We start from the raw sequence: 27866 nt of genomic DNA on the forward strand, positions 1-27866 counted from the left end.
TTTGTCCCCTCTGTTTATTAATGCAGGAAAAAGTGTGTTGCTGCAACGCCTGCTGCTGGATCTAGTAACTTCTTACCGGCCTCGGCATGATGTTGGTGAACACTAAGGTGCCACACACTACACCTGTATTTAGGTAGCAAGGGAGTGACTTCTACATCTGCAGCTATACCTTTTTATCTTGTAAAGTTCCCTTCCCATCCTCTACCATTCGTCATTTTCCCCGCAGTTTCCCAGCGCGTAGAAACGTTTCCATGGAACAGTTCTGCCTCCCTTGTTGTACAAATCATTACAAGCAATAATTTTTCTGTGAACCATTAACCTCTCTTTATTGCTGTGTTGACATGCCCAGTAACTCACTGCAGGTCCCACCTGCAGCGAAGGGATTAATGAAAGATCTGCTCCTTGGTCTGAACCTTTTCTCTGAGGTGTCAGCTGCAGCCCGTCTCCTATCACCCATTCTTTAACCTCTAGTTTGAAATTAGACATGTGGGTCAACTCTGTATGTGTGCACGAAATTGTTGCTGGGGGCCGGAGTGAGAGGTTACAGATGACTTCAAAGCTGTATTCTCTGTACTGGTAATTGCAGTCGCTAGGTACTATAGAGATGTGTGTATGTACTTGTATGTATGCCTGTGTATTTCTAATGCCTCGGGGTACTAAATCCTGCCTTGATGTGCATTTTCTGTGCTAAGATTAATTTCTTGGAAGAAATGACAGGGCTGTTAAGATCATCTCTTAATCCCTTTGTCAAAGTGATGTCTTCTTGGCTCCTCTGTGTCCTCATTGCAGTTGGGGAGAAGTTGGTACTGGTATTTTGTTATAACATGGATAGGGCCAACGTAGCTAAACAGGAAGCTGTTTCACGATGGCCATTATAACTGATCCACATAATCATTACCGAAATCGTGTGCTGGTAATCGCTTTCAAGTTTTTCATATGTAACCCATGTTCCTCCCCCATCTGGGAGAAGGACTGAATTCTCTAGTGTGGTGCAGAGGCGTACTTGCTGGTTCAGGAGAGCCGAGTCTGCCGCGGTGGTAAGAGACAACAGGACAGGCTTTTGGGTTGTCTCTGGGTTCGTGTTCATGGTGTCAGCGCCTCCAGCTGTGATGGGATCCTTGTTGTATGGATGTCAGTCCCCACCACTGTACTCCTTACCCCTCCTGCCCAGAAACTGACACCCAGGCAGAGGTATAGTGAACAGGTAGCTTTATTGGACATGCTGCACAGCTATTCTTACAGCATAGATGTTGGAGTCCAACGACCCAGGACTTCAGGAGGGTGCTGCCCCGATAGTATGGGGTCTTGATGACCCTTAGGCCTGAGGTGGGCCAGCTCATCCACGCAATGGGAGAGGCTGACAGCCCATGCTCTCACCTTGGAAGGCAGAGCAAGACTGCTCTAACTTTGCAACACCCACTCACTAGCTTCAGGAAGGGGCGGGCTCATGGAATGTACCCATCACCGATAGGCTAACACAGGCCATGAGTCAGCACCTTCCATCACTGACAAGTGGGCGAAAAGGGGGGGGGGGTCAATGGCCCATAGATTAACCCCTGAAGGCCCTGAACTTACTAGGGACTTGCATCACAGGCACACTGTGGGGAAAAAAGAGGTACTTATGGACATACCATGTTGCACATACAATGCAATATTATCCACCTTTTTTTTCTAGGACGCTTGGGGAACAATGATTTACTAACTGTGGATATTATTTAAAATGTACTTTAAAAAATGAAATCTTTTGAACACAACTTTCATTGTAACGTTGAGTAGAAATATATTGAATCAAGGTAAGTGAGTTACAGAGGCCTTGTGCGGTCCCCCGGCATTTAATTTAAATGCCGTGGGGAAGAGTGCGGGGCCTCTAACTGCCACGCTCCTTCCAAAAAATCTCACGTACCCCTGCTCTTGACTGCCTACTTTACACCTACAGTAGTTTTTTAAAAATCCCAGTTGAGCTTTCTCTCCCCCCTCCTCCCAATTTTTTTTCCCATACATTTTTAAATGTAATTTTATGTGTTTGCCTGTACCATCTCTTAGTACTTGTTCCATGCATCCACAACTCTTTCAGTTTATAAGTAAATCCTCTCATATCCCTCTCAATCTACTCTTTGGTGTCTATTCTGGCTAGGTAGCTTAGAATATCTTATTTTTCTTCTTCTTTCTGACCAAAGTGAAGTAATGTTTCTGCCCCAATCGCTGATTCAGGGATGCATCCAACACCATAGAGATTACATGGATTGCACTGTTTTCACTTTCTTTAAAGAGCGTCTTGCGCGTGTCATAATGTACATTATTATTATTTTATTTATAACGCGCCATGATATTCTGTAGCGCAGCACAATAGGGTTGGTGGACAAAGACAAAATATGAAACATTGACATATATTGTTACAGTAGGTATATGGCAGGGGGGGTGAGAAGGTTGGGGTGTTTCGGAGGGCTGCTTATTAGGAGTTGGCGTTGGGGGAAGTGGGATTGTGCGGAGGTAGAGCTGTGAGAGCAGGTAATGTGTGAACATGGAAATGCTTCAATATACTGAAATAGTTTACCCAACACCAATAACAGATCAGCTGTAACATCAGCAAACGGCCGACACCCTTTGCTGCGACTCGGGTGTCATCTCCAAGAGAGTCTGAGGTCACTATTCATACAGAAGTTCACAGTTTACAGTGCCTATTTTTTCCCACTAGCTCCAGCTGGAAGGTAGGACTGACAACAGGCTCAAAGTTCTCTTAAGGCCTGTAATATAGTGCGCGCCTGCGCTACCATGCGTGCGCCAATCATAATTGCCTGACGTTGCTATAGTTGAGATGCGCGCGGCAAATCTGAGGAAATACAAGAAATGTGTTTTTTTCGCGGTGTTGCCGTGCCACGTGACGCTGTGAGCCAATCACAGTGCAGCCTAACGCTGTGACGCCATAGCCGCCACTCCTAGCCACGTGCATCACCGCTTGCCCTATAGACACAACGCGTGTGCCACGTACACACGCAGCGCCGTGTGCGCCTGCGCATGCTATATTACAAGCCTAAGGCTCAACATCTCACAGGGAAATTCAGGTTATTAACCCCTTGAGTGCCAGAGGCTAAACAATACATTGCAAGACCGGTGCAAAATGCAACCAGATAAATTAAGTAGAGCTCGCCACAAAACCTAGTGGTTTGCATAAGTCTGTGATCAGAGAACTGTCCAAATTAGACTTATATATGTCGTGAATCTTGTTCTGAGGAGAAGTCTTAACAAATACAGAACGTGAAAAATGGACAACGAAGGTAATGTCCCCAGCACTCTTGAGAATAAACTATAAAGGGGATATATATGAATGTATATACATATACACACATACATGTACACACATACATATACACACACACATACACATACACATACACACACACACACACATACACACACACACACACATATATATATACACACATACACACACACACGTACACACACACACACATGTACACACATATACACACACATACACACACACACATACACACACATATAGACACACATATACACACATATACACATACACACATACACACATACACACATACATACACACATACACACATACATACACACATACACACATACATACACACATACACACATACACACATACATACACACACACGATATTGACACTGACAATATCCTAGGTGTGTGTGTGTGTGTGTGTATCTAGATCTCCTTTATTGTACACTTCTATTATAATACTATCTATGTTTTGGCATGTTCCAGTGTTTTTTCATTTTATTCTCAAGAGGGCTGGGGACATTACCTTGTTGTTGCCTTATAGATTTGGGAGGGTTAAGTGTCCCTCCTATTGTTCCCGTGCACCGTTCATTATATAACTCTATATTCTACTTAAGAGTGCTGTCTGTAACACCGTACTTTTTGTGTGAAAAATGGAACTTACGATTTTGTGGCAGGAAAATGGTGTATTGTTTGCGGACTTCAGTGCTTATCTGTGATCACCTTCATCTTTATAAAAGTCCAACTAGCACCAGTACACATCTTCTAGTAGCAACAGTAAATAAACAAACGTATTCAATGTTATTTTTCTCATAGAACTGGTAATTAATGCCATTTGCATTAAAATAACTTGTTAATGCAAATTCAACTTTCACCCTACGCCAATGTCGGGTAATTACACATCTGGTGGCTAGGAAGATATTTGAGAGAGGAAAAAAATAGTGGCCCACTCGCGTTTGATTTTATTTAGTAGAGCTATCCAGGGATCAAATGGGAGATTTATGTCGAGCCTAGAATAATTAAGTCTGAATATATCCTTTTCTTACATGGTATCTTGAATTTTACTCCAGCAATGAGGTGTCCCTGGGAACATCACTCACTCACTCTCTCTCTCACACTCACTCTCTCTCTCACACACACTCTCTCTCACACACACTCTCTCTCACGCACACTCTCTCTCACACACACTCTCTCTCACACAAACTCTCTCTCACACACTCTCTCTCACACACACACACTCTCTCTCACACACACACTCTCACACTCTGTCACACACTCTCTCTCACACACACTCTCTCTCACACTCTCACTCTCTCTCACTCTCTCTCACTCTCTCACTCTCTCACTCTCTCTCACTCTCTCTCACTCTCTCTCACTCTCTCTCACACTCACTCTCTCTCTCACACTCTCTCTCACACTCTCTCTCTCTCTCACTCTCTCTCTCTTTCACACTCTCTCTCTTTCACACTCTCTCTCTTTCACACTCTCTCTCTCTCTCTCTCTCTCACACTCTCACACTCTCACACTCTCTCTCTCTCTCTCTCTCTCTCTCTCTCTCTCACTCTCTCTCACACATGATCCTTTAAGGTGGTGCAAATTGATGAGTGGGCTCTAATCATCTTGTTTCATGATGAAGGGTCACCTCGAAAGCATGCAATTTGCCATATTTATGCCATTTGCAATCACGTACCTGTAATGTTTAAAATAATGAGTTAATAAATGAAAAACCGCTTGATCCAATAAAGAAAGTAGCGACTACCCCTATTATACTGTATAACCGATTGTCATCTGCGCCCAATGTTTAGGATCTCTTCACTGAACTGTGAAATCATTAACACATTGTTATTACTGATGAAGTTACAAAATGTTAATGGCGTGTCACAGTTTTGCGTCTTGGTCATTGAACCCTGTGCTCCTCCCAAATTGACTTGCAATTTATTAGTGAAATTCTACATTTTGATCCCAAGTCTAATAACAAAGGAGCCATTTAGTTGCTTCTTTTGATCAAAAGTATGATTCAAGCCTGCTCACCCCGTCAATTTAACCTCCATTTCCGCAGGTACCTATACTGACTATGTTATTTCTTATTATTATGACCTGTTTTTTTTTTGGTCTGGCTCTTGTGAAACAAAATAATTGTATTTGATTGTAGTTGTTCTAAAACGGACAGTACAGTATTGCGATGCCCCCTTAAGTGGAGGCCTGTGTTTGCTTAAAAATCTAAATGATGATATTGTCCTGCGGACTGGACTTGGTGAAATGTGAAAGTGTCTAAAGGGTTAAATAAATTAAGCATAATTTTAAAATCTGATTCGGTTCAATTAAAAACTAGCATTATGAAGGAAAAATGTGAGTACACAAGTTCCTTTGTGAAAAGTCATCATATACACACACACACATACTTCTTTATCAGTCTTAGACACTCGCCCCCTCTTCGGTAGAGCGTGAACTTCAGACTGCCCCATAAATGTTTTACACTTAAATACATCTCTATTTGTGGATGATTGGACATTGCATTTTGCATAATTTGCAATTAATAAATATATACATTTTGCTGATATCTGGAAGTATAGAAGATGGGAGAACCAATTATACTGTAGATCAGGGGTGTGCAATCTTTAGGCCTCGTCCAGGGTTGCTGCTTGCTGGCGGAGGCACGCTGAGGCGCGCTGCCCCTCGGCACCGAGCCACTACAGCCGCAATTAGAGTGGCTTTAGTAGGGGCTCGCCTACGCTTCCGCAAGCGCGCGGAAGTGTAGGTCTTAGCAGATTTTTAAATTTCAGCGCTCGCCGGAGCGCAGGGCCGATCACGTGAGCGGTTCACCTAATGAGGGCAAACAAGCTCCGTGACGTCACTGGCCCGCCCCCTGACGGCGCGCTGTCTAAGACCCGCTTTCCCTGAGCCTCAGCACGCCAGTGGGGAGCTTGGCCGAGGCCTAACATGCTGTGCTTCCTTGCCTGCTTCCCTCTCTGCTCGCGCCCTCCCTCCCTTACCTTCTCTCCGGCATCCAATGACGCAGAGGGGTTACGAGACGTCACTTTGCCATGATAACGTGACGTCACATGACCCCGCGGTGTGACATTTGATGCCGCGTTGCCATGGCGACCCGTCACCGAAGAGAAGGTAAGTGAAGTTGCAGAGGCCTCAAGCGATTTCCCCCCCCGGCATTAATTTAAATGCCTTGGGGGAAGAGCACGGGGCCTCTGCAACCGCCGTGCCAACCCTAAATAATCTTGCGCCCCCCCATTTTGCGCTCTGCTGCTGTAGAGCCCTCTTTCTTTAATGTTTGAAAGCATAAGACGTGGGGTTGGCCAAACACAGTGGGGGCTTGAACTGGACTGTAATTTATAATAATATGGACGAATCTTGAGGGAATATTTCTTGTACACTCTTAAGTCGGCATCAAGGAACATTTATCTCTTTTATTACTAGAGATGCACTCTATCTCTGGCGCTTTGGTTTTGCCTAAAAGTCTATTTGATTTGTGGGGTAATATGTGAAATTTAGTGCGTGCGTGCGCACTGTATCTACCTTACTGCCTCACAGTGAATCTCTTGCCCTCTAATATGACATTAAGAATAGATATACCCACCAATTCTGAAGGAGCAGTTAAATAGTCCCCCTCTCTACATCAATAACTATATTTCATATAGCGCCTTTGTCTCAATGGGTCTCACAATTACAGTATAGCGCGCGGTACACAGTACATAGGATTATTATAGAGACAGTCCGTGCCCAGATAAGATAACAATCTGTTTTTTGGTGCCTGAGGCATAGGGTAGTCAAGTGACCTTGTCCAAGGTCAACAAACCCTTGCCAAGAATGCCATGGTAGTTTTAGTTTGTGCTGCTGCTACAATACATGGTAATGACCAATAGAAAAGTCCTCATCCATTGTAGTGGTCGAAACATCTGTCTTCGTGTCCCTGTTGTGCAGATGGATTTAGGAGTACAGGCAGCAGATGGCAGCATTTGTACATGTGAGGCTTTTACTCTGAGGATAAGTTTAGCAAGTTTACTGCAGGGTTTCCCAAGCTGTGGTCTGCAAAGACTTCAGTAATGGTCCCTGTACCTCTGTAAAATCATGCAGCTCTCTTCTGCAGTTCGTAGTTTTCTCTATAACTATCAGTTTTTACATACACATGACTTCTTTCCACTTATACATAAATATGTTGATGAACAAAGTAAAGGTAGTGTATCACTTTTTTTCCATGATTGACACCTGAAGTAATCTAATTAAGCAATTGGTGATAAAATGATAATTTGAGGCTTTTAAGCATATAACATGCTTTGTAATTAATGACATGGTATTTATAATGGAAGATTTTGATTATAGGGAGGTGCGGTAGATGATAAAATCTCAACCTGAACTGATAATGGGTTAAGGTTGTTAAATCGGGAGATACCATACATGGGAAATACATCGCCAATATCATTGAATAAAGACTGTATGCCCAGTTTGAAACCACATGGAAAAAAATTAACCATGACGGTCTTGTAGCATAAAATGAAATGGCTAACAGATAAATGGAAAGCCTCAATCAGGGGGTAAGATGCCATTGGAAAAAATAGCGGTTTTATTCATATTTAGCTTTTTTGTTCACTGTAGGAAGAAGAGTTGTAATTGCAGGGGCTTGTATGGAAAATAGATGAGCAATTGTGTATCATCTGTAATAAGATGGTCAGTAAAGCCATGAATTGATATAGATTATTCCCAAGGAATGAATGAAATTGGAAATGATGATGGCCCAAGTACTGTATCTGACCTTGGTGAAGACCGATTTGAATTACAATGTCCGTAATAATGACTAGAAATCTGACTAATTCACTGCATGCTCCATAATCCTGGTGGCTTTTAGACTTGACCAGCAAATTGTGGCTGACAGTTTTGATAGAAAATCATGTAGCATAAACGTACAAGAATCACACATCATGCTTTGCTGTTGTGCGCATGTACTGGGAGCAGGCAGGATATGTGGAGTGTTTAGTATCAACATATTACTTTTGAGTGGATCTTGAAAACAATACACAGTGAAGATAAAGGAAGATAAGTAAGGGTAAATGAACACTGTTCTCCAAAGATTGGAAGAATAAAGAAGTAATGCTGTTATCTATTTGCTTCAATAGTTGGCTCTAAAGAAGATTACATTTCCACTGTTAATTCTGAGTGAAACCGGTAATATAACTAGGCTAGTGAATGAGCAGGAGAGATGATTTACCTTCAAGCTCCCCGCGGCTTGTAGTATAATAGTGTGCACTCGCTGTAGGTGCAGTGGCTAGTGATTCCTAGCTATGGAATTGGATACTAATTGGGATATCCTAATTGATTGTACTTTACTAAACCTGTTAGTGATTTTATATGAAGCGCACTGTGTTGTTGTAGGATTAGCAGTAGTAACCGAAGACGATGGGATAAGGATGTCAATAGTTTTGTGTATGTGGAATGATTACACTCCTTTGCTGTCTAATGCGGGTATGGCAATAGAATTGGTAGCTGCTTAAGAACGGGGTAGGTGGGTAAACCTGGGTGGGAGACGCATATAGTCATGTAAATATCAATTAACTGTCAAAATGCTTTCTAAGTGGATTGCAATAATGTATTCTGGAAACACCAGGGGTGAATCACCTTATGAATCACTCCTTATGCTGTTGACGGCTTATAATTTATACAGTCACTGCAGAAATAAAAATGTTTTTGCTAATTATACTGTGCTAAAAAATAAAAAAAAAAAAAAAAAAAAAAGTGATTGTGGTATCAGTGATTGGCCTTTACGAAGCAATCGCTTGAATTTGAATGTTAACGGTTAATAACAGCTATCATATGTTAGATTCACTATGCTGTAGCTAGACTGCTAGATGCTAATGCCCTTATTTAATATGATGTGCTGTGGTCTTCCCAGGGCGGGAGAAATTTTGGAGCCATTTATTTGAATGGAACAAAGCTTTTCTCCAGCACTGGGAAGACTACATCACAACATATTGAACGGGGGCCTTAGAATCTGTGCTGCTAGTCAAGCCCTTTATGCTACAAAGAGAAACACGCACACACAATGCGGAATTCTTAAGGATGATGGTTCATTTTAGATGTAGGGCAGGAAAACGTGTTCAGTAGGTGAACAGCGCTATGTTTCATGGGACATAGTCCCTTTGTCATGTCCGGAGTGTCTTTACCTATCCTATAATGTTGCCTGCTGTTTGGGGTTTCTCTGCTCCCTCCTGCATGGCATCACCATTTAATTACAATTTTTGAGAACAGCGCTCCATTTGTTACTCATCTACCTTTTTTGTACAGTGAAAATAGATGAAAACCATGATGCCCAGAGCCCAACTACAGCCATTTAGAGCAAACCTAAAGCACTGCTCAAACTTGTCTGTTTTCCCCCCAAAAAACCCTGCTTTTTTTCCTATGTACAATGACTTGCCATCCCACTCCGGTTTCTCTGACTCCTAATTTGTTCTCCCCTTTTCCCAGATCCTCCCGTTGGAGAATAAGATGCGGATCCCACATCAGTTTCCAGTTGTTTTATACATAGGAATGGCTGTTGTCACAGCACTGTACATCAGTATGGGCACCATGGGATACCTGCGTTTTGGCTCCATTATACAGCCCAGCATAACGCTCAACCTGCCCAACTGTTGGTAAGTTTGGCAGACATGGGTTAGTGGCAGTACTCTAGCAATACATCATCGAGTTTAAAAGTCTGTATTCCAGCTGCACTCTAGGAACAGCTGTCCAGAGGCATGTCATCTTCTGACTGACTGCTAATGTCCTTGTGACATTGGACTTGCAATTAAGAAAGTGTGGAGCCAGCACTGCGTTTTACTTTGTCTAGAGCAGGGGTGGCCAACTCCAGTCTTCATGGACAACCAACAGGTCAGGTTTTCAGGGTATCCCTGCTTTATCACAGGTGGCTCCATCAGTGGCTCAGTCATAATGACTGAGCCACCTTTTGCTGAAGCATTGATAACCTGATCTGTTGGTGACCCTTGAGGGCTGGAGTTGGCCACGCCTGGTCTAAAGGATGTCGGTCCTACTAACTAACTTTACCCACGTATCTCCGTTGTCTCACGCAGGCTGTACCAATCTGTGAAACTTCTCTACTCGTTTGGGATATTTATCACATTTGCCTTGCAGTTCTACGTTGCTGCTGAAATCATCGTCCCTGTAGCTACCTCTAGGGTGCGGGATCACTGGGTGCTGTTTGTGGATCTGTCTGTGAGGACGCTTTTGGTGTGTGTCACATGTAAGTCTGTCTAACTACTATTATAAATGGTAATTGGTAGCTTTTTAAACAAACGGCATTATTTATTTATTTTTTAACATCAATGCTCTTTTATTTTTGTTAAAGTAACCTGCAGTATTTGCATCTCTTATTACACCGGTAAGTATCTTGGAAACTGAAAGGTCCCCTGAGCTAACAGATAACGGGTTTTAGTTTGTGGTGACCCCCTGGTTTGAATTGGGTAATAAAAAAAATAGTCCGTATTTCTGCATTAATCTTTCTAAATTAGAAGGAAACAAGAACAATGTTATTTCATCTACTCTGAACTAGAGTTCCCTCAGTATTTTCGTTAACCTCATCTGTGTTATGGAGATCTGCGGAGCAGTGCTCTGCAAACACGGCTTTGCCCAATAGACCTGCAGGGCAATGCTCTGCAATCTTTCTCCGTTTCTGAGCTCCGCAATGTCACGAGTCACAGAACAGTGACTTCCAATGCTCTTTAACCACTCTCCGCTCTGCAGTGCAAAGCTTCATTACCCCTCTCATTTTAGCGAGACCACTAGAGCATCCCTACATATCCATTGGGTTCCGTTCTCCAGTGATGCTTGTTAACAAGACCTCGCCTGTCCCAGGTTCTTCCAGGCATGTGAACACCAGCCTCATGTTATAATGTGCAGCACTAGCTATCACTATATTGCGCTCTACTGAAAGATAAAAACCAGGGGGGCTGTGAGTGCAGAAAGAGAAGATACTGTTTGACAAGTCAGCCCCTCTCTATCCACCTGCAACAGTCATCAGCAGAGAAGGGAAGAGGAAACCCATGAATACTGTACTTTAGATCCTCTGTGCTTAGTGTGGCCCTGTCCGAATTGTCCAAATGGAATGTTTTCTAAAAACCTGGGATAGTGGCTGTTTGTTGCTAGAATATCATTGTTGCAATCCACAGGTTTGAAATGTGTTTTTTTTTGTTTTTTTAATAGAACCATATTCAATATATATCTTCAGATCTTTAAAAAAAAATCATTTTTGCTTTTCCTGATGATGATCAAATAGTTTTGAGTAGAACCGATGTAGACCATGAGGCAAACAAAAGAGCGATGTTCTCCCTTCCAGATGAGTGCTCCTGAGGGCTTATTCGATCGCTTCGTCCTTCCGGTGATGTAAACGGAAGGGTGGAGTTCTCCTCTTCCGTTTATTTCCCAGTTGACGGTCCCACTGAGCGCTAATCTCTCACGCCCTCTTGATAACTAGCAAAACCCGTGATGTACAGCGTATGTCATAAAGGTCCCCAGGTTGCCACCCTTAATGAAACGTCTGAGCCACCTGTGCTGAAGCAGGGATTTCCTTAAAACCTGACCTGTTGATGGCCCTTGAGGACTGGAGTTTGCCACCCCTGGTCTACAGGGCACTGTAACATTGCCTTTAAAGGGGCAACAAGAGACATCTTTAAAAAGACAATCAGCACGGACTGCTGCTTTGACTTGACTAGAAGAGTCACAAGACACTCCCCCTGCCCCCATCCCCCCTACCCCCCCCCCCCCCCCCCCGTTTAGGTGACTGCAAAGGATGATCTGAAGAGCTAATTGATGCTCTGACGCCGATGCTTCCCAGGGAAGATGTTTTCTAAGAAATTGAAAGCTCCTGTGTGCCTGGATATCCCAGCTAGAAGTAGTGTACCACTTATTTCAGTCTCTCCATCCTCTTTCTCCAAGAGAGCACACACTATGCCTCTGTTTTTACTCTGTGCATGTAGGCTCAGCTTCAGTTTTGGCGTGGCTTCCAATGTATTGTAGGCCGTTCCAGAATATAGTAGTTGTAGGTATGAAGATTCTGTAGGTCCCTTATTAGTATTTCAATTTGCATAGATATTCTGTATTGTGTTTTGTATCCCGAAAATATTATTATGTTGCACTATACAAGAAGCACTGAAGGTGACTACATGCATCCAGCTGTTAAATGCAGTTCAAAGTTCTGTTGGCCGTAGTGCTCCTGAAGAAATATAAATTCATTTTAGGTTGAGGTACGCTTTAGAGGACAAACATTATAGTTCTTCATGAGCGTTTTTCACGTATGGAATTCTAGCATAAAGCAATTTTTAAAGCTCTGTACACTATAATTCCATCTATGAAGAACTAAAAGGTATCTTGGGGAAACAGAAAAATATTATTGGAACCTTCCAACAATTACAAGTGCAGATTTCCACTTGTAATACAGTGTGTCAAACAGACCTTTTCACTTTGCAATCTAGTCTAACCTAAACCTCTCCCTGTTGGGTTTGGGTAGATATCTGTTCCAGCGACTGTGCATGTACTGGCTGAAAATACTTTAATTTCACAATGAGACCTCCATTCAAAATGAGATGTTATTTATAGTGTCTATTTTCTACATACAGTACAGATTTTTTTATGGACACTCTTTTCAAAGTTACTGTAATTACCACCTAAGGACACACATAGTTAGCATGCTTCTTCTGGCTACTTTAGCTTTGAAGAGATTATAGCTTGACCTGTTCTGCAGCCTTCGGTTCTCCTCTTATTTATCTTTGCTTTTCCCTCCACATTGTAATGGTTTGGGTTTTTTTGTGCCTAAGCAAATGCTGAAGGGCAGTTTGCAGTCCACATGAACGCATTAGTGCTGGGGTGGACAAATCCAGTCCTCAAGGGCCACCAACAGGTCAAGTTTTCAGGATACCTCTGCTCAGTGCCACCTGCGCTGAAGCAGGGATATCCTGGAAACGTAACCTGTTGGTTGCCCTTGAGGACTGGAGTTGGCCACCCCTGCATTAGTGGGTGTATTGGCAACATTTTACGTGTGGGAAGCAAGTCACCTGGATACTCTGACCTGCCACGTTTACGCTCTCTCTCAAATGTCAGAATTGAAGCTAATCCCATCATTATCCTGTCCTAGAGATGACATGTAAATTAGATTCCTATCCATTGATCTCTCTGGTTTTCACTTTGTCTATTGCTTTTGCGGGACTGCCCATGTTGGTCACTCCTCCAGGGGCCTGCTCACACCTTTTTATCCTGAGGGTCAAGCCCAGCAAACTGACCCAGGAATCTGGGGGAATATTGTACACACCACACATGCATCCAAGCATCATACAATAACAGTGATCTGTTGTACTACATGAACCCAAAGGATCACATTCGCTTTCATGCTGAATTAACCGCAAATAAAAATACCACTCGTGAGCACATTCACGTGTCTCAGACATGTCTGCAACTCTGCTTTTCCCCATTTATCTCCCAGCATACAATGATCCAGCAGCGACATGAATAAGTAAACACCTACTATGGCAGGTTTTTAATCTTTATCTAAACCCCTTTAGAGATGACACCGTTTCAGTCCTCAGATCTACAAATAAATTGTTTGATTTCATGACGAATGATGGCGTCATAATTCCTTGATAAGCAAACAGATAAAAATAAGTCCTTTCCTTGAATTCAGCAGATCCAAAGAAAAAGGAAAATGATTAATTGAGCACGTGATCTAAAGATGTACAATTGTTATTTTAAGGGTGATTAAATCTTTCTGAAGAAAGCTGTTACTGAGGGACCCTATGCAACTAGGGGTGCTCATTACCATAGGTGGCACTAGTGCACACTAAAAAACAGATACCGCCAATTCTGACCCCCATCGCTTGCCCCTTATGGTCCAGAATAAAAACCCACCTATTGTTTTGAATGGGGGGAGGTGTGAAATCAATTTTGCCATGGGGAAACCCTATATCCCTTCCTCATGAGGGAAAAAAAAAATATATATTTTTTTATATAAATATACCTTTATATGCAATACTACTTTTAAGCAACTGTTTTTTTTTTTTTTTTGTTGTTTTTTTTGCGCAGACTTCAGGTATGTGTATTGTCTTCCTTATTTTATGATCCAAAATGGAGAAGCCATGTGTGAAAAACGAAGTACACCTTATGATTCAATAGTTTGTAGAACCACCTTTAGCAGCAATAACTTGAAGTAATCGTTTTCTGTATGACTATCAGTCTCTCACATCATTGTGGAGGAATTTTGGCCCACTCTTCTTTACAACGTTGCTTCACTTCATTGAGGTTTGTGGGCATTTGTTTATGCACAGCTCTCAAGGTCCAGCCACAGCATTTCAATCGGGTTGAGGTCTGGACTTTGACTGGGCCATTGCAACACATTGATTCTTTTCTTTTTCAGACATTCTGTTGTAGATTTGCATGACCCAATTTCGGCCCAGCTTTAGCTGTCGGACAGATGGCCTCACATTTGACTCTAGAATACTTTGGTATACAGAGGAGTTCGTGGTCGACTCAATGACTGCAAGGTTCCCAGGTCCTGTGGCTGCAAAACAAGCCCAATTCATCACTCCTCCACCACCGTGCTTGACAATTGGTATGAGGTGTTTGTGCTGATATACTGTGTTTGGTTTTCGCCAAACGTGGCGCTGTGCATTATGGCCAAACATCTCCACTTTGGTCTCGTCTGTCCAAAGGACATTGTTACTGAAGTCTTGTGGTTTGTTCAGATGCAATTTTGCAAACCTAAGTCATGCTGCCATGTTCTTTTTAGAGAGAAGAGGCTTTCTCCTGGCAACCCTTCCAAACAAACAATACTTGTTCAGTCTTTTTCTAATTGTACTGTCATGAACTTTAACATTTAACATGCTAACTGAGGCCTGTAGAATCTGAGATGTAACTCTTGGGTTTTTTGTAATTTCTCTGAGCATTGCACGGTCTGACCTTGGGCTGAATTTGCAAGGACGTCCACTCCTGGGAAGATTGGCAACTGTCTTGAATGTTTTCCACTTTTGAATAATCTTTCTCACTGTAGAATGATGGACTTTAAATTGTTTGGAAATGGCCTTATAACCCTTCCCAGATTGATGGGAAGCAACAATTGCTTCTCTAAGATCATTGCTGATGTCTTTCCTCCTTGGCATTGTGTTAACACACACCTGAATGCTCCAGACCAGCAAACTGTTAAAACTTCGGCTTTTTTAGAGGTTGTCACACTTGCTGATCAATTAATCAAGGGCATTTGATTAGCAGCACTTGTCTGCTACTTAGCATCTTAATTCCTATGGAAGCAGTAAGGGTGTACTTAGTTTTTCACACATGGCTTCTCCATTTTGGCTTTATTTTTGTTAAATAAATCATAACACGGTGTAATATGTCATGTGTTGTTCATCTGAGGTTGTATTTACCTAATTAAGACCTGCGAAGGAACAGATGATTGTTATAATGTCCTGATATGTAAAACCATAGAATTCAAAGAGGGTGTACTTTCTTTTTCACACCACTGTACTGTATACCATTGCCATTTCATTTTCTTTTACTCTTTTCTATACCTTTTCTCCTCTGACCTTTTTAATATAGTTGTAGGATTACCAGCCTATCCAGAACTGTAGGTAGCAGTTTACAGGCATCCCATGGCCTTCCTGCCCCGTTGATAAAACAGAGCCAAGAAAAAGATGAAGTAGGGATTCAGGTCAATAATCAAGACTAAAATATAACCTTGATCCACTCGCTGTGACTTTCAAGAGACCTAAAAGCCATAGTAAACTTGCATAAAGTGTTTTATTTCAGGTGCATGTGTTCCCTGTATCTTGCTTTTTCTGTACCAACATCACTTTACATACAGTACATAGCCATGCCATTAACTTTCAGGTTAGACTGGTGGTCTTATATGCAATAGCTCATCCTTCACCCACAACACACAGCTCCAGGGCTGTCATGAGGGAGCAATAAGCGTGACAATAGCCCAGTGGAGGAGGTCTGGCCGTACTACCCTGGAAGTCGGGCTCTGACTTCTGGGGTTGCCCAACCAGGGCCTCTTTCTCCACAAGATGTTCCTTCCCTTACTGAATGAGGAATATGGAAAGTAGGCTAAAGCGCTCAAATGCAGGTGCAATGAATAAAATAAGCCAAACCACTAAACCAGGGTACTAATAAGAATAATATAGTACTTAATGTGCAATAGTATGGGTACTATCCTCCTGAAGACAGGTGGTAGATGGTACAAGCCCACTCACCCTCAGTCTCATCGGCAGGTTCCCCTGAAAATAAGCAATACTCACATCCTGGTGGTAGGTAGGCAGGCTGTGCAGCTACAATTATGCAATAACAGGAAAAGGGAGACCAAAAAGCGCACCAGCAAAAACGGAGCAGGAAGGACACAAAACTAAAAAATGATTAAAAGGGCACTTTAATGTGACAAGAGACCCATCCAACGCGTTTCGAACGTCACAGCTGTGACCTGGGCCCTTTTAATAATTTTTTCGTTTTGGGTCCTTCCTGCTCCGTTTTTGCTGGTGCGCTTTTTGGTCTCCCTTTTCCTCTTACTGAATGAGCCCGGATAGCTCTGCTGATGCTCCTCCTTCCCAGCTGTACAATATCAACACACACATTCAGTTTAATATCGTTGCATCCCCTCCTTCCTGCGCGCTCAACGCCTACTGGACTCAAGCCCTGGGCCTCAGAGCTTTTCAGGTCCGCCAACAAGTTTTCTGTCACGAAATGGGATGTTCATCAACATTTCCTGACGGCAAAAGTGGTGTAAAAGCAGCAGCAGATTTTTCATAAAATACAAAAAAATAGCACTGTGATTTTATTTTTATAATAAATATTTAGCTTTTTTAGCACCAGCTTTGCATTAGCTAATTGCAACAGGGCAATTTAAAAGAAATCCTTATTTTTCAATAATGTGTAGACACACACACACACACACACACACACACACACACACACACACACACACACACACACACACACACACACACACACACACACACACACACACACACACACACACACACACTACTATTCCTTTAATGATCCCACACCCCTGACATGTTCAGACACACCCTGCACCAGCACCACAGTTCTGCCCTTCTATCAATCTCTATGTCAATCAGGATGTTTCCCAACTGCTGGCCTTCCCTTCTAATCCACTTCACTTGATTACCTAATGACTCTCTGTGTGACATTTTGCATTATGGGAAAGCATCTGCCCAAAGACTGACCACCCCCCTTGCAATCAAAGAAATAATTCAGGAAATGGATTAAGCTGTATGTAAAAGTGTTGTTTTAATAGTAAGTGTTTGGATTCTTGAGATCATAGCCCCCAGCCATCATAAGTGGATGCTTAAAGGATTTCCATCTTGTGTCATTGCCAAGTAACTGCTGCAATAGTGGGACTACATTTCAATAATACATTTTAATAATCTTGGTATGTAGAAAGAAGGAACTGTGGAGAAACTAGAAGTAAAGTTAAAACAATATGCAGAATTTTAGTAGCACGTAAATGTATTATTAACAATTGGTTAAAGATTTTGCCACCCCCTCCCATAATGAACAAATCGGTTATATAGCATTATGTAATTGGAGAGACTCAATGCAGTGATGGATATAAATAAGAATTTGGAATAATGTAATTTTAAGTGGGGAAACATGTATATTGGATCCCTGTAATAGAAATACGATTGTGATGGCTTTCTCGGGTGCAGAATAGTACTTAAGATAACTGTGACACCTAATCTGAACCCATAATAGTGACTCACTTATGGCCTGTGCTTATTGGCAATGTTTATCATAGTGTTGTGTTCTACTACCCAATGTTTTTAGTTTGCCTGTCTTTCTTTTGTTATTTTGAAGAGGAAATTCCAATAAAAAAAGTTGTCAAAAAAAATAAATCTCTACCATCATACTGCCTGAAACAGAAGAGTCCTTCCTCACAATATTGAGTTGTATGTATTTTTTGTAACATAAATGAAATAGTAACAACTAAGTACAGTAGTACCAAAGAAACGACTGACGTAAAACGGACTTCAGGTATCTTACAAGGGCTTCATATCGCCATGTTACTAATGATCAGAAATTTTGCCCAGAGGATGGGCAAGTTACAGCAATTATCGGGTAAACACTCAGACATTCTCATGCAGATGTTCCATGAAGCTTGAATAATCAGAGATAAATATTCCCTGGACATCTATGTCTCAGCTGAGCATAAAGAGACCAAGTAGTGTACTAAAAAGGTTTTAATTATGATATCCTTGTGAACTTTTATATGTACTGTATTGACTTGATATAAAGCCTTCATTTATTCTTGGGCCCAAATTTAAATCTCTCATTCATCATCATCTCAGACTTTTGTTTCGTCTGAGGTTAGGGTGTTGATTTAGATCCAAAATGTTAAAATAGTCTAGGTCTAGGAGAACCAGCCCAACTATATTGGCAAATTGACAGGTGGGAGTCCATCCAAACTGACAAATCTCCAAAAAGCATGGTTTTAACATTTGGATGTGAGATAAACCTTAGTGATGCAAGAGATGTACAGTAGAACTTTAAGCTAAAGGCTCTTCATTTTTTTGGAAACTTCACAAACCATGTACAGTATAAGGTTTGCATTGGTATGTTTACACTTAGGGCTAAGGCTTGAAAGAAGTGGTTTTTATTTTTTAAGTTTAGTTGGTGCAATGCAAGTTCTGTGAAGGACCCAAAAATTGAGTTGTCTCGTCATTTGAGAGGGAAAGAGGCTTAATGTTTTCAAACACCTGTATCAGTATTTGTCATCCAGATCACCCGTATCTGCCCTCCATCTCCTCGCTAAAGGGGAACTGGGAAAAGGGCGGTTCATAACTGTCAAGGGATTAGCTAACAGCAAGGTCCTGAGTCCAATTGTAGTGGAGAGTTGCAATCCTGAAGTCAAAAGATTATCCTCTTAACATGTGACATTTTTACCAGATAATTGAAATAATAGTGTCCCTAAAAGTAGGTAATTAGATGGCCTCTAGGAATGTAGACGGTATTTGGTCGAAAGACAAAACAGTGGATTTATCTGTGCTTAGGTTCTCTTTTAATTGAGTTATAACTAACTCTCCCAGAAATCAGGATTCCCCTGGAAGAAAAAGTAAAATGAAAGGGGGTAGGGTGGGGGGAGGGCAGAGAGAGCATTTGAACCATCACTTGCCCTGATTTATTGATGTCACATGACAGCACAGTGTTTTTAAGGCCAGCCAAGAATAGATGAGGGAATTTATGCATCCAGAATGTCAGGTCTATAGGTTTGGTAAACTCAAATCTACGGTATGTCAGGGAATATGGATTTTTTCTGTTGGTGTTTGACAAGAGTTGATGTTAGAGTTGTGGGAATGGAGAATATCATTTTTGAACAGCACCAATACATTTTTGGGGGTTACAGTCCTCGAAGTATGTGTGTAGATTATTATTTTTTTTATCTATATAGAGACAACAATGTACTCAAGGCTTTGCCAAGTAAACAATAGTAAATGGGGGGAAATTTTAAACTAGGAAGGATGGTGGAGGGACAAGGTAGAGGTAATGAACAAGAATATATGAGAATGGGGAAATCGCTAGGGGTCATGGAGGTAGAATGAGAGTTTGGCAAGCAGGGAGGCACCCATATTAAATACAGATAATACTGTACTAGTAAACTTCTAAAGACCTAACTCAAATTGGATTAGAAAGGCAGGAGCAGATAAGATAACAATAGTACAGACTGGCGAAAGAATTCTGACAGATAAAATGGGGAGCTTGAATTAAAAGCTATTGTAAGGGATATAACAGTTGGTATAACTGTTTGGACACCACTACTAAAACAATACAGATCTGTACTGTGTTTTAGTAGTGGTGTCCAAACAGTTATATTTTTTCATTGATTTCAATAAAGATTTAATATTCTACTTAAGGGGTCTCTCTAGTGCCACTCAAAGGGATTCTTTCTTTCCTAGTTAAGCCACAGTCCTCGATGGCGAAGGATTTAGGAGTGTTTGTAGACAGCAGGCTTAGCAATAGTGCCCAATGTCAGGCAGTAATAAAGTGGATGGAAAATCTGATTTCTGAGGAGAGGCTAGCTAAATTAGATTTGCTTACATTGGAAAAGAGGCACCTAAGAGGGGATATGATAACTATATACAAATATATTCGGGGTTAATACAAGGAGCTTATTCATCCCAATGGCAGCACAAATGACACAGGGTCATCCCTTAAGGTTGGAGGAAAGCCGATTTCATCAGCCACAAAGGAAAGGGTTATTTACAGTAAGGGCAGTTAAAATATGAAATGCATTACCCGTGGAGACTGTGATGGCAGATACAATAGATATCTTCAAGAAAAGGTTGGACATATTTCTAGAAAGGAAAGGTATACAGGGATATACTGTACCAAATAAGTAAACATGGGAAGGTTGTTGATCCAGGGAAACATCGGATTTGACATTCTTGAAGTCAGGAAGGAATTGATTTATTTTTTTCCTCTTATGAGATATCATTGGATAATGTTTCACTGAATTTTTTTGTTTGCCTTCCTCTGGATAAAAATACTGGAAATACAGAGATGGGATGAGCATCTGTCTAAATTTAACATACTGTAGGTTGAACTCGATGAACATATGTAATTTTTTAACCTAGCCTACTATGTAACTGTAAATATAAAATCACACAACAGGAAAGAAAATCTGCTCTGAAGAGCTTTCAATGTATTTGCTATGTTTGGAAACTTACAGAGACGGTGGGGAAAGGAGCAAATGCAGTGGATGGTAGTGCCTGAACCTGATGGTTGCTAAGTGCCTCTGTCAGTATGAAGAAAAGTTGTCATAAGTCCAGTCTATTGAAATACCTCAAAGAAGCAGTTCCCACTGCTCCGTGGGTTTTTTTTTTTTTTTTGGTAAGTATCTTGAGAACCATAGATTTGATTAAGCGCCAAAAAGCCATGGCATCTCACCAATATATTAAAAAAAAACAAAGGCTGAGCCAAGAGGAACTGCTCCTTTTAATCAGGAGGTGTGTTTTCGGAATTGATTTGAAGTGTTGGAGTATATGGGTTTTGTTGGAGTTCCACTAGTGGGGGATTAGTGAGGCATAAAGATGTTAAGTAAGAGAGCAGGAGTAGTGGAAAGGATGGAAAGTAGACCGTAGACAGAACAAAGTGTAGGAGGCGAGCAAAGGCTTAGGGAGAAGACAAAGCTGAGATGTAGGGAGGAGCAGTAAACAAAGCATCAGCTGATGGTCATACTTGGTGTTGCCTTGTACTGCAACTTGTGAATATCCAGGGAGTTTAAATGTGATTTATACACCTGTGAATACAAACATTAACAGGTTGTTGGTTTTTTTTTTGTGTGTCACCTTTAACGAAATTTTCAAATACACTATGTAGGAAGCCATCAAAAACATGCATCTTTAGGTTTACCTTAACTACACTTTACACTAGTTAAAATAGTAATAGTAATGTAGAAAAAAATCTCTGCTGATAGCGATAACATTTCTTGTACATAACTACACTTTGTTTGAACCTGCAAGATACTTTTTATAGGCTTCTCCAGGAGTGCAGGGACCTACAGCCTTCAAGCTTGAACAAGATCATTTTCATCAAATATTTTTGATGTGCGGCAGTGAAATAAAAAATGACTTTTTGCATATGTCCTTAATTGCCAAACTTAATTTAATTTTATTATGGTACGTTTAAAATACATATGACCATGAATTACCCAAAGATCTCAGTCTCCTTTGTTAGATGCCCATCTCTGTCATATACACAGACCATATTGTTGTTTTGTAATATGCCACAGTATAACTAGCTGGATATTGTTAAGTTGGTGTCTAAGTCAACCAGTTGCACATAGTAGCAGATAACAGTATAAATTATTGCACTATGAACGTCTGTGACTGTAAGAAACATTTCTCTAAACATTGCAAGGCTCATTAATTCCAGGTGATCGTTAGATAGCTCCCTCGCACGTAGGTTCAAACGGTAACCTTGTGGTTTCTCTGTATGACACCGACTGCGAGTGAAGACATCCACATTCAACTTCTGACTTTTTATGTAACTCTATCCTGGTTCTTGCGTTGCCAAATTATAATGCAAGCTTTTTTGTTAAATGTGCCGGTCTTGTTCTTTGTTTTTGGACCATTAGAAACTTACCACTCTTTTCTTCTCCTTCAAAAGGTGTCCTGGCCATCCTGATCCCTCGCCTCGACATGGTCATCTCTCTGGTGGGGTCAGTCAGCAGCAGTGCTCTGGCGCTGATTATCCCTCCTCTGCTGGAGATCCTCACTTATTACTCTGAAGGTCTGAGCCGCTGGGTCATCGCCAAGGACCTTCTTATCAGCCTGGTTGGGTTCCTGGGCTTTGTGGTGGGGACATATGTGACACTGTGGGAGTTGTTGGCCCCAAATTCGCAACCAAGGTTTAATGACACCACTCTGTATGCAGTGCAGTGAGGTTGGAGACGATCAGGGCAGTACTACTGGATCCTCCCCTGCTAAGGAGATCTGCAGAGTATCAATAATTTCCTCCTACAGTGCTCTTTAACCTTTTCACTGCAAAGGGATATTGAGCGGAAGACGCAATCATTGGTCAACAATTTAAGGTTTGCTATGGGGTTGCCACTGTTCGCTGCATCTTGCAACAACTTCCCTTTCTTTTGGAAATTTTTTTTATTTTACCCAAATGTATTTTATTCGCCTTTCACCCACCATAACTTAAAATGTGTATGGTAAGTCCTACAGCCTTGAAAATTGCAGAGCCAGTACAACCAACTTCAGTCTGATGAGACCCATCAAGGTTGATACATGTCTGTGAGCAGTTTATCTGGCTTTGCATATGATTCCCATGCTGCGCTTAAAAGCTGTCTTAACGACGAACATTACTGTACCTTTATAAGGGTTCCATGTAAAAATGGATTTCAGGCAAAGGGTGACAGTGCTCATTTGCATGTAATTTCCCAGAATCCTTTGCTGCAGTGGAAGCACTGTATGCTAGGTTAGGGGTGTGCAAACTGGGGGTGCTAGATTTTTGGGGTGGGTGGGAAGGGTAGCTGTTCTGGGGAATGCGCGAGGCATCTATAACACACTTATCTTCTCTTCCAATGATGCATCGTAATGGTAACCCAGTGTCAAATGTCACCGTGGGGTCACGTTACCATGGTGATGGTGGTTGTTTCTTTTTCACTTTCTGAATATTGCATACCTGCCTATGAACCCTGCACTCCAGAGATCCCCACGCAGTTTCTTGTACTCACCGTGAATGTGTGCACAAAACCTCATTATATGAATCCTAGGCTGTTTTGTTTATTACATAGCCAAACAGGGCTCATATACAGTGCCAGGATGCTATAGCATGCTCTCCCCTAGTAGTGAAATGGTTATCGGATACAACTGCAGTATTAAGTGCCATGGCTCATAAGCAGAAATTATGTTGGTAGCCTTAGGTTTTCTATAGCGGATCAATGATTGTAACGTTGTAATTTTTTTTTATAGACCTTATGAAAACGGGTTAATCTCATTTTATTGTATTTCAGGGCCCTAGAGGAATGAAGAGGTTAAATATTTTATTTTATTCATTCTCCTCCCTCAAAGAAAAATGCTGTAAAACGGAAACGTGCACCAGTAGACAGGAGAACAGGAAGTATCTTTTTGGCTGGGGGTGCTGTACATACAAAATCATTAATATACATATATTACCATAATGTAAATATAAACCTTGTTGCACCCCCCCCCAGACATGCACACTGGTCGAAGTAGATTATGGCCAGCATCCCTAGCCTTCCCTTTAGGATGTGCCCTACCTTTACGAAACATGTACTGTATAGTACTGATGTGGGCAGCAATACAAGTTCTCGCAGCACAAATTAACATCATACCAACTTCACCATTGAGAAACAGAATACAATTTTAGAATAGAACGTCATTCATGCAGCCACATTTCAACTTGCTGCCTTTTTAGATTTATACTTGTATGTGGCTGCAACTGCCTCTGAATGTTAAGTTTACAAATTACAACAGTTGTTGGTGTGTCATGCCGTCTTCATCATCTTTGACTATGATCTGTGATTGTATCCTGGTGCTTTTTCTAAGCCTTTTTAGTACTGTACTTGGCAACATGGCAACCCATAATTTGAGTGATGCCCTCAGAGAGAGAAGAGTACAACAGCTGTATAATTGCCCAAATGTGTATGGGTGAGGAAATCATGATGTATTGTAAATGGTGGTATGTGTTTAATCATCTTCTTGTAAGTTAAGACCTTTAATTAATTACAAAACATGGTGACATTACCATTCTCGTGTTCACAAATACCAATTTAGGGAGCTTGTTGATGCTTAGAACGACTCTGGTTTTCATTGATTCACAACTGATTTCAGAAAGTTTACTTCTATACCATAAAAAAGGCTGAATGATTATAGCTGTGATAGAATCTAGCATAAATTAACAACTATTATCAATCTGTATGTATGAATATACATACAGTACACACACGTTGGTAAGTAGTATTGTTGATGCCCAAGTGAACTATATTTAAACCACAGGTACAGCTGCTTTAAATAGTTCTCAGCTTTACATGGATGTTTGACAGTGTAGAACTTCAAAGGTGCATAATTGAAGACTTTAGGGACTTAATGTTAAATTTAAGTCAATGTGGGTTTTTAGCCTGAATATTGTTATTTTGAGGATCAAAGTTTACAACTTTGTGTAAAAAAATGTTATTGTGGAATACTGTGCAGTATATAGCTAGCAAAATGTGCTGTTTTTTTTTTTTTTCTTGCTGCAATTTCCAGGTCTCTTTAGGCTGAGGTTGTAGATATTACTGCTGTCTACCGCCATGATCATTTCCATGTGCTAGTAGAGTACCTAGAAGCAATGTATACTGTACATAGAGGCTTGTAGATCCTGTCAAGTATGTTGTAAGCAGTCTTCCCCTTGCCCAGGAAGATTTCTGCTTCATAAAGCCTGTTTGTGGCAAAAAGCTGATAGTTAAACATGTATTTACTAAACCGTGTTTAAGGCCCATCCAAGGGAACATAAGGTTAGAGATGTTTGTGGAAATGTGTTGAGAAATGTCTGTATTTATCTATTGTGACCTACATTCTTCTACTATTTTTAGCTTGCAATTCGGGGATGGTCTATGAATCCATGAACCTTGTAGAGTGCAATAGGCGTGATCACGTTTTTCACACTTTCCTGGTTTTAATGGCCATGAAGAATGTACGAGGTGTTAGGGGATTGCCACTGTTTTCTATTTGTAACCCACGAGTATCATTGCTTTTTTTATTGACGTACTGTACTGGTATTTCCACATTAAGGAAAACAGAATTTATATTTTTAAAGGTCTTCTCTCTTTCTGCTTTTAGAGCACAATTTGTACAAACCTTTCAAATTTAGGTCACTGCGTAACAAATGTAGAATTGCTTAAAATTGGGCACTACCACTGCCTTTTTTTTTTAAAGGCTACTTCCAACCACTCTCCGGCAAATCACGTTATTAATTGTTTAGCTCACTCCACTATATTTATCAAGGACAATTTTGATATGGGCTAATGTATTGAAATTCTGTATATTTGAGAATGCGAACATTTGCCTGTTTTTTTTTTTTTTTTTTTGCAGTGAATTGGAACGTTGGCGAAAAATGCACCCATCCCTAATAACAAAATCATTATTCCCCCCGCTTCCCTTTGCTATTTTTGGGCAGCTGCTGTGCAAAGCATCAGAAATGAATGCTACAGCAATAGAACTGTGAAGCTCTTTGTAATAGTTATTAAATATTACCAAGAGGGCAGGGATAAAAAAAAAAACAAAGTAGTTAAATCAATGGAGGGTGGAGGGAGAGAGTGAAGTGAGCAAGCGATCGGGAGAAAATAATGTATTTTCCATTTGGCTTTTGCTGAATATAGTCCATGTAATACAAAGCAAGGACATGAAGGGACAAATAAAATATTGGGGGCATTACGAATAGTATACCCTTTTTGAGATTTTATATATATTCTAATACACTTCCACTGACCCTTACACGGATGCTGAGTTAAAGCCTCAATCCTGCCTTAAGAAATGTCGGCAATCTAACTGCACCATTTTTTACTTTAAGGACCCCTTGTTTCCTGATTTACTTACTGGTTTAGCTAGCAGTGTTTCCTCACGGATCTTTAAACAGCCGTCCAATCATGTTGTGGGTACTTATAGGACCTTGAGACCCCCAAGATTTGGTGGCCACTTCCAATTCCATAATGGAACTAAACTGGTAAGTATCTTTAAGAACAAGGAAGACCACAGAGCTTAAACCCAGAGGTGGTTCAGCTCCAGACAACCCCTGTTTCGAATGTTTTGCACACAATTAATCAATTACATATGCTTTGACTGCTGCCCTCTAATGTACAATGAAAACGAACTGGAAAATCCTGCCCCCTGATGGCGTGTTAAGCTAATTGAGAAAGTAAGCTGTATGGATCAGCAAGTGTACTGTAATTATTGAAGTTTTCTAATGTTTTTGAGGTAAATTGTTTAACTAGAGGACTGGAAATGTATTGTCTCTGTACTTCTCTGTACTACCTTATGCTTCACTAAGCATAGATTAGATGGCCCTGAAGGAGGAATTCTTCCTTCTACACTGTACAAAGTGAACCTATCTAATGTTTACTATATGTCAAAAGATAAAGGGTTTACATTGTTAACCTTTGTATTTTTACAAGGCGTATACATTTGAAATGATCAATGTAAATTCAATTAATTAAAATGATTGATCATCCTGCTGATGGTCATTGTTTGTAAATTGTTCCCTTGGAAAGTTTCCTGAATAAAGAACTTCTCTTTCATTGGGAAGAGGTAGTGGATGCTGCTTTTGCAGACACCTTAGCATGCAAGAATATCATGGCAGGAGTACAATATAGATGGATTCAAAATGTATTTGCACAAATAAATTAACAGAATATGCCATATATTAGCAGTTAGTAAAGCTACATGAATGTATAATATTATGCTGACCTCTGCAATGCGGTTCACCACCTCTCTCTTCTTGGAGAAGTGCTTGCTTCTTGCCAGTGCTTTTTTGGTGATGGCACTGTACGTGCCGGTACAGAGTACCAGCGCCTATTTTTCAGAGTGCCGCATACCTTCTCTTCGGTGCTGTAAGCTTCTCCTCCGGCTCTTCGTCTTCGGCATTATTTCCTTGTCACAATGCGACATCACATGGCACCACTTTGCCATGACCACGCAGTGTCACGTGATGTAGCTGGAGATGAGGAGCAGGAGACGGTAAGGGGTGTTCCACCGGCATCAAACTCCCAGCCGGGTACAGGCACTTTTATTTATTTTTTTCTAATAAGAAAAAGCACTTATTACATACAGTATATGGGGATGTGGTCCAATGTGTATATGTTGCTTGTATTGTGATGCTGTCTTTCTGTAAAGTGAAAGCTTTGTCACATGAAGCACTGTAACATGTATCTGCTTTAATTGGTCGTCAGTTGTATCGACACTGAATAAAATGAATAATCTGCTTTTAATTTGAGCCTCAGTTTTGCTGTCTCCTGTCTTCTATGCATCCATTTTCTTGAGTAGCAGTGTTTCAGTTCTAGGGTAAGATCTCATTGTGCTGTATTTACA

The 27866-nt window shown here is 41.0% G+C and overlaps 1 protein-coding gene across 2 annotated transcripts in view; it reads left to right on the forward strand.

Annotated features, from left to right (window-relative positions):
* The window catches only part of LOC142495956 (proton-coupled amino acid transporter 1-like), a 52870-nt gene extending 25104 nt beyond the window's left edge, over positions 1-27766 (forward strand). For both annotated transcript variants that reach the window (XM_075602127.1, XM_075602128.1), the window contains exons 10-12: positions 9748-9914; positions 10350-10519; positions 22441-27766. In XM_075602127.1, the coding sequence (XP_075458242.1) occupies positions 9748-9914; positions 10350-10519; positions 22441-22715 (612 nt within the window). In that variant the 3' untranslated portion in view covers positions 22716-27766. The remainder of the gene's footprint in view (positions 1-9747; positions 9915-10349; positions 10520-22440) is intronic.
* The last annotated feature ends 100 nt before the right edge of the window (positions 27767-27866 follow it).

This window comes from Ascaphus truei, chromosome 5 (assembly GCF_040206685.1).
Source record: "Ascaphus truei isolate aAscTru1 chromosome 5, aAscTru1.hap1, whole genome shotgun sequence".
In the NCBI taxonomy this organism is placed as follows: domain Eukaryota; kingdom Metazoa; phylum Chordata; class Amphibia; order Anura; family Ascaphidae; genus Ascaphus; species Ascaphus truei.